Genomic DNA, 7,640 nt, shown 5'->3' with positions numbered 1-7,640 from the left:
ACACGAACACGACACGACACGACATTGTGTTTTTTAAATTTGACACGAACACGACACGAAAACGAATTCGAATTTTGATTTTGTCCCGATTTCGTTTCGTGTCGTGTATTTTTATCGTGTCGTGTCATAAATTGACACCCCTAAGTTTTGCTGGTAAATTAGGTCAATTCTGATTTCGGACCCAAAATTTTTGGGCTTCAAACATATGAAACATTGTAGCGTGTAAACTCTACGTGTGCCATTTGTGACCCGACTAACCCATTTGCCAGGTTTCGGCTGAACATTCCGGCACCGGCGACTTACGCATCGATCCTCTCCGCCGCCGGCTCTCAACTCGTTAGGCCAGCAGTCACCATCTTGAAGCCTCTCTTCTTACTCTCTTCTTATGTAAGTCTGTTTAGTATTTTTCAGAATACGAGATAAAGTTCACTTTATCTTACTCTCTTATTGAAGCTTCTCTGCTTACTCTTATCTTACACATCGATCCTTGTAGGTTTTTCATCATTGTCGCTGAATTGCTCCATATAAAGTTACAAAAAAACTAAAGACTGATTGGTTTTTATCGTTTTTGGATATTTTTCAGTTCAATTTAGTACACGATATTTCTAAATTCTCCATCTTCATGGACTCTCAGCTAGAGCTAGGGTTTAAGGAAGCAACAAGCAGTGAGATTTTTGGAGAAGGAAACTATAAGTTAGTACCATGGATAAGTTGGGATGATTGGAGTTTCGTGAGAGAATCTCTGTTTTCTTCTTCCCCAGCCTCCATAGATTTGGCTCTTCGAAGAGTAAGAATCCATAAATACAAAAGACTATGTTGACCATATGCCAATGAATTTATTTTTGTTTTTTCTTTCATTTTTTGACCAGATATCTGCCTGGCGAAGCAGAGGATGCCTTCCTATAATAATTGAAGTGACTGCTTCCATTGTTGAAATCCAGCAAAAGGATTCTTACTTTAGGTTCAATTTTTCCTTTTTCCATCCAACAAAGCTAAAAAATGGAATTCTTTTAGTATGGGATTTGATGTTTTCTCAAATATTTATGCATATGTTTTGTTTTCTTCAGGGATGGTCTACCTGAAAGTGATTTGCTAGCAGATGATATGTTGACAATGTTATATTGTATGACCATGATAAGGTAAATACTTCTTGATAATTTTGATGGATTATTGATTATGAAGTATATAATCCACTTAATGAAATATAATATTGAAGGTTAGTGAATGGTATTGTGGAGAAGACTCGGAAGAAGAATGAGGTTTCAATTGGAGAGGCTGCTGATGTAATTGGCATTCCTCGTATGCTCATTGATATTCGTCATGGTAAGGAATTTAGATATGCTGAATGCATGCACTTTTTATATAACGGGAGAAAAGACGTGAATACCCTCCTTGTATGCTGATTGATATTCGTTATTTTTTTCTTGTAGAGTGTTCACATCGTGATCTTCCTTCACTAAGGCTTGTTCGCCTTGCATCTACAAAGGTATATCAAATAGTCAGCTGTTTGATTGTTTAGCAAATTCATGTTAATCTTTAGAACTAATAGATAAAATGACTAAAAAGGACATTATTGTGAAAGAAAATGAAAGATAGTTACTATTTAACAATCAAACTAAAGGTATGAAACTGATTATTTGACCCCTAAGTAATCGAATAATCAAAAACTAAATATAAATATCCAACTTTAAGACCTGATTCTTATGACTTCAAGCTGCAATAATTAGATTTTCAGTTCCAAAATGCACATCCAATCATGCCCTAAAAGTGGAAGATAACTTTAAACTTTGATTATACAACCTATTATGTATTTAATGTTCTCATTATATTCAAGTTTAACATCTGTACACAATTTCAGGCTCTTGATTGGTTGAAAGCTTATTATTGGGAGCCCCAAAAGATGGCAATTCCATATCCTAATGATAGAAACACAAACTTTGGAAAAGAAATCAAGTCTAAGATACGCGAATTGGCCTTCTGTTTGGATGTGAAGCAGGCTACAAAATCATCTTCTCCTGTAGTTATGGGAAAACGTAAGTATGCATTCTGATTTTTTCTCATCACGTGTTGGCTGAATTAAGTGTTTCTTTGATAAATGAATTCTGAAAAGGATTTGGAAGTTAGGACTTAATGAGGAAAACCTCATTTCCCTGACTTTCTTTATTAAGTCGTTCTTTTTGCATTAAGTCAAAAAGAAGAACCCTTGTATAACCAATTAAATTGATTGAAACATGATAGCATAATTTAAGTCAGTTGCATAAAACACGGGTGCAAATTTTTTAATCTATTTCAGTTCTTTTTTGTTTATGTAATGAAAGAAAAAGAAATTTATTTTATTTATTTGGGCTTAGGCATCAAATATAGTGAGCATCTATGCGGGCGTAATAAGTTTCTGTCACTTATGGCTGTCAAGATTCAATCTTCTAAACCTTCAGGCAAGGCCATCATCATCTACATTTACATTGCATTGTGAATTGTATTTGTATGCTCAATTGTTAATTCTTCTTTTTCCTAATAATACTTCTATGATTTTCTCAACCTTTGGAGCTAAATGCAAGATATAGCAATGTACTTTCATTTAATTTTATACCTGGGTAGATTTTTTAAAGTATAGTGTTAAGTGTTGTAATAAGAAGAAATGAAAGTAGGATGCTATAATAAACAAATCAATGGAAGTACATTGCTGTTTCTTGCATTCAGCCCTAAAATTTATGAAACTTAAAATATTGATAAACAGATCTCCATTTCAAACTAAATAAATGTTTTCTTTTTCTTTTTGTCAACAATATGAAATTGCATGAGGAGAAGCGTTTTCCTCTACTGTTTCTAATATATAATATATCGAGTAGCTTAAAGTTTTTGTCCACATGCTATATCACTTTTTTTTTGCATAAGATACAAAAGTTTATTTGTTTCTTTTTTCTGTCCCTAAATTACTGTTTGGAGATGGAAATTGGAAAAGGGGAAATAGCTTTTGAGATAGGAATTGAAGAGTTAGTGAGGCCTTTGAGTTTAAAAGAAACAGACATGTGATTGTTTGACCTTGGTTTGAAGTTTAGGGTTCTTAAAAATCAATGAGATGAAGAGGACAGAGACAAGGGCAAAATGGTCATTTATTCAAGTTTAACGTCCCATGGATGAAAGGGGTGACCAAACAGTGATTTAGGGACGAAATAAGCAAAAAAAGTCAAAACTTTTGTTCCATATCCAATAAAGTGATAATGTGACATACCACAAGGACTTAAACTGTAATTTAGCCAAGAATAATATTATTGTTTAGAATGAATTTCTTTCCTATTTTCTGCAATTTGCCATATTTCGAATGTTTATTGATAGTTGTTTTTATCTTGAAGGTTCTAAGAAACATATAACCAAGGCACTGAAGAATGTTATCAAGTTATATTCTTCCTTCCCTTCAGAAGTGGTGTCTATTTTGTTGGAGTTCTTGCTGAAGGCACTGGAATCTGCTGATGTGGCACTTGATGATTGGAAGCCTCTAATTATGAAGTTGTCAAATAAAGTACCTGAGATGCTTCTAAGTCTTCTCAAAGCAAATCTTCAAATGATTGAGACCCAAGATGCTCTAACACATGACTCATGTAACTTCATCTAATCTCCAACTATGATACAATCTGTGTTTACAGATTATATTTTAGATCATTTAATTTTTTTTTTTCAATTTCTTATATTTTAATTATTATAGCAGGCGAACACCTAAAACCAGACAACAAATCTCGATTCCATGAAACCGAGAATCTTTCCCGTTTATTCTCATGGCTTATTGGAAACCTCAAAGATCTAAACCATTCTCTCCGGAAACTCACGTCTCTAGAACCTTCCGGAACCTCAAAAGACAAAAGTCTCCCAAAGTCCGCTCTCATGGATCTCCTACGCAAATGTCTCCTTGTTCCTTCACTCGGCAACACCCACCTAACAACCGCCACCTCAATTCTCGCACAAACCACCGCTAACAACACTTTAATTGAAAAACTAAAAAAATTAGCATCCTTACATACATCAAACACCGGAATCACGTATTCCGATTTCGGCCACTTTTACGACCAGGAAGAGGAATCCATTCGTAAAGCCGCTAATAAGTTCGAGTTGATTAAACGGAAATTATCACGGAAAAATGAATTGAAAATCGGGGAGAATGGAAAGAAGGGTGGGAGATGGAATATGGTGAAATCATGGAGGCCGTGTCCGATTGGGATGTTGCCTTCGGATTTTGGTTCTTCGGGTGTTGTTCCGGTTCTTGAGATTGTTGGTGGTTGTGAAGAGTTAGTGGAATGGAATGAGAAAGGGGGAGATGGAGAAGGAAAGAGGGAAGCTGATTGTTCGGTTGGAGATTTGGATGATTCCGTTGTTAAGAAAGTTAAAATGAGTGAAGAAGATGATGATGATGGAGTTGGAGTTTTGGGAGGTGTAGAGAACCAATTGATGATTGGTGGAGTGTGGAAGAGGGTTACACATGATGAAGTGGTTAACATTGCTTCGGCTGTTAGGATTTTGGTTTAGTGTTAACAAATTTTGGTTTTGTTTGTGTGATAATATTTTTGAATGTTTGGTGGAAAAGAATAGGATTTTGGCTTGGTGTTTAACATAATCATGGAATCAGTTTTGGGGGTCAAAAGAAGGTTTTGGATGGTAAGTATTTAAAATCAGATAATTATCCGTGATAATGGTTTGTAGGAGATAATGTTTGAATTTGATTCGGTTGTAATAGTTAGGTATATTTATTTGGTAACTTTTGATTGCTTTATAGTGAACTACAAACAAACCCATATCAATGTGCTTAATCCTTTGTTAAATTTTGATTGATTAATAGTATATTTATTCGGTTTAATTTATAGGTTCACAAGCTCATGGACATGATTGTGTCTGTTGTCGAGTTTTTGCAAGATTCTTGGGAGTCAGCTATTGGAATTATATTGCATGGTAGGTGGTATTGGATAACACACACAAATTGTTTGATAAAATGTCTGAGAGAAATATGTTGATTGCTCCGGCTGATTATAAAGAGACAATTAGTTTGTTCTATTTGATGATTGATGAAAAAAATGTTTAAAGCCTGTGCTCAGGTCAAGGATTATCCGATAGGGAAGGATGTGTATGATCAAATGATGACCATTGGGTTTGAAGGGAATAACTGTGTCAAAAGAACTTTCTTGGACATGTTCATCAAATGTAGAAAGATGGATATTGGAAGACTTTGGTGTTTGAATGATGTTATCATGTAGAATATTAATGGTTTTTGGATATGTATCAAAGAAACGCTTCAAAAGGGCATAGAGGCTTATAGATGAGACGATTGATCGAAATATGAGGAATACAATCATATGTGTTTATGCTCAATATAGGCAGTTAGAAAGCTCCCATATGTGATTAGATTGAAGTTGATGGGAAAGTTTATTCCTTTGTTGTTAGAGATACTTTGGCTCTATTTCTAGTTGAAAAGAAAAAAAACTGAAAACTTTTGCTAGATAAGCTAGTTAGTAGAGCTCACAAAGTAATATTTAATAAACTAACTGATAAGTTGGGTTCGAAAAGAAATGAGGTATGTCGACCAAATAAGGCTTAAAAGTGAGATAGTCAATTGAGTTACAAGGAAAATGATCTTTAGTTACATTTGACATACTAGCTGAAAAACTAGCTTTCGGTTGAAAAACTAATAACAAACTAATTAACAACGGACAAAGTAATATTGTTTGGTAAAAACTAGTTGATAACTTAGATGGAAAGTATAAAATGATATAGAAAGATGTTTAGATGACTCCATGAAGAAGATGCACTATATTGCATCCTAACGTGACATCAATTCCCGAAACAAAAACTAGAAAACCTTGAAGAGGGCAGCCAAAGACAAGAGCAGTCCCAGTAATGGAAACACAGACCCCGTATGATCATCAACCACCAACTGAACCAGGATTGCCTACGATCACAACAACATTAGAACAAATAATAGCTGATCGCCTTGCCATTTCCCTAACATAAGCAGAAGAAATTCAAAATGCTGCATCTGGAGCTGGAGATGAAATGAATGGAAACGGTCGTGGTAGTCGAGGAGATGTTAGAGGGCCGCAAAGATCTTGCAGTTATAAAGATTTCATGAACTACAAACCTAAACATTTCTATGGGAACGAGGGCATAATTGGTCTGACAAGATAGATTGAGAAGATGGAATCCGTCTTTTGAATTCAAACCCAAACTGCTAGGTTCGGTTTGCTATGTGTACACTTATGGATTCAACCCTCACTTGGGGGAATGACCAAGTGAAAACTCTGGGCATCCTGCAAACTCATTAACATGGGGAGAACTGAAAATAATGGAGGAAGAATACTGCCTAAAGAATGAAGTTCAAGCCTTGGAACAAGAACTATGGAATCTGAAAATGAAAGGCCTGTACATCAAGACTTACACAACCAGGTTTAATGACCTTTCACTGCTATACTCGACTCTAGTAACCCCATAATACAAAAATATAAAGCGTTATGTTTGGGGTTTAGTGCCATAAATAAGGGGAATAATGATGGGGTCACGATCAACAACTTAAGAAAGCAACAAAAACTTGGCAAACCATTTGGTCAAGAATGAGCTCAGTCGGGGAACAATGAGTACTAAGATTGAAACTTCCAAGTTTAAAACCAACAAGCACAAGACTAGAGGTTGGGATTTTAGGCAAACATCGAGGAAGAAACAAGGGAATGGAACTGTGTACGCAACAACTATGACAACCAGTCCAACCCCAGTTCATCGGTCAAACAATACTGGTATATACCCACAATGCAACAAGTACCTCAAACATCATCTTGGTGAATGTGATTTCCGCACCAAATGCTTTGGGCACACGATTGGTTATTGCAAAAACACAGTGTCGGCTATGGGGAGCACCTAGATGAATGCAAGTTCAAGTGGAAATGGTGGCAGAAATTGTTACGAATGTGGTGGATTGGGACTTTTCAAACATAACTGCCCGTAATTGAAAAATAGTGGTGTAGGGCTCGTGGACGGTCATTTGTTATTGGAAGAAAGGAAGCGATTCAAGACCCTTCAGTGGTTATTGGTACGTTCCTCATCAATCACCTTTATGCTACAATTTTATTTGACTCCGAAGCTGGTAAGAGTTTTATAACACCGACAATTAAACAACTATTGAACCATGAGTCCAACAAATTAGATGTAGCGTATGAGGTAGAAGTAGCAAATGGCCAAATAGAAAGTACTATTGAAATTCTAAGAAACTGGCTTCTAACAGTGAATGACCACACATTCCAAGTCGACCTTATGCCAATGCCAATCGGGAGCTTCTACATCATCATTGGTATGGATTGGCTGTCTCCTCACCATGCAAAAATCATGTGTTACGAGAAAGTTGTAAGGCTACCGTTACCTGACAGAGAAACCCTGACCATCTATGGTGACAAGTCGAGTAAAATCTCAAACTCATGTCTTGTCCAAAAGCTCGGAAATATCTATACAAGAAGTGATATGCATTTTTAGCTCATATAGTATATAAGAAGAGTAAAGTGAAAGAAATCAAGGATATATATCAGGTATGTGAATACCTTGATGTTTTCCCAGAAGATTTACCATGCCTACCACCAACTAGATAGTTCAAGTTTAGAATTGACCTAATCCCT

At 35.8% G+C, this 7,640-nt stretch overlaps 1 protein-coding gene across 6 annotated transcripts; it reads left to right on the top strand.

Annotated features, from left to right (window-relative positions):
- The first annotated feature begins 204 nt into the window (after positions 1 to 204).
- LOC145031060 (las1-like family protein) lies at positions 205 to 5,338 on the top strand. 6 transcript variants are annotated; one of them, XR_013676851.1, is made up of 12 exons: positions 205 to 387; positions 584 to 787; positions 870 to 961; positions 1,068 to 1,139; positions 1,217 to 1,323; positions 1,431 to 1,486; positions 1,859 to 2,033; positions 2,352 to 2,435; positions 3,354 to 3,599; positions 3,704 to 4,647; positions 4,854 to 4,938; positions 5,071 to 5,338. XR_013676851.1 is itself a non-coding variant. In XM_078979521.1 (10 exons), exons 2-10 carry the CDS (start codon positions 623 to 625, stop codon positions 4,516 to 4,518), a joined length of 1,809 nt encoding a protein of 602 aa, XP_078835647.1. In that variant the 5' UTR covers positions 205 to 387; positions 584 to 622; the 3' UTR covers positions 4,519 to 4,846. The 6 variants fall into 6 exon arrangements, 4 of the variants coding, with proteins under 4 accessions (XP_078835647.1, XP_078835645.1, XP_078835648.1 ...); XR_013676850.1 differs by having other exon boundaries at positions 4,854 to 5,338; XM_078979521.1 differs by lacking the exons at positions 4,854 to 4,938; positions 5,071 to 5,338 and having other exon boundaries at positions 3,707 to 4,846.
- Positions 5,339 to 7,640: the final 2,302 nt, after the last annotated feature.

Source organism: Lactuca saligna, chromosome 2 (genome assembly GCF_052625555.1).
Source record: "Lactuca saligna cultivar CGN05327 chromosome 2, ASM5262555v1, whole genome shotgun sequence".
In the NCBI taxonomy this organism is placed as follows: Eukaryota; Viridiplantae; Streptophyta; class Magnoliopsida; order Asterales; family Asteraceae; genus Lactuca; species Lactuca saligna.
Note: the sequence above shows the minus strand (reverse complement) of the source record. Positions and strands in the feature narration are given on the sequence as shown.

Bases quoted from the DNA above. Each gene is read 5' to 3' on its own strand.
- LOC145031060 (XM_078979519.1), top strand. From the start codon at position 623: ATGGACTCTCAGCTAGAGCTAGGGTTTAAGGAAGCAACAAGCAGTGAG. The intron at 962-1,067 runs GTTCAATTTTTC...TGTTTTCTTCAG, and splicing joins CAAAAGGATTCTTACTTTAG to GGATGGTCTACCTGAAAGTG. The intron at 2,436-3,353 runs GCAAGGCCATCA...TTTATCTTGAAG, and splicing joins TCAATCTTCTAAACCTTCAG to GTTCTAAGAAACATATAACC.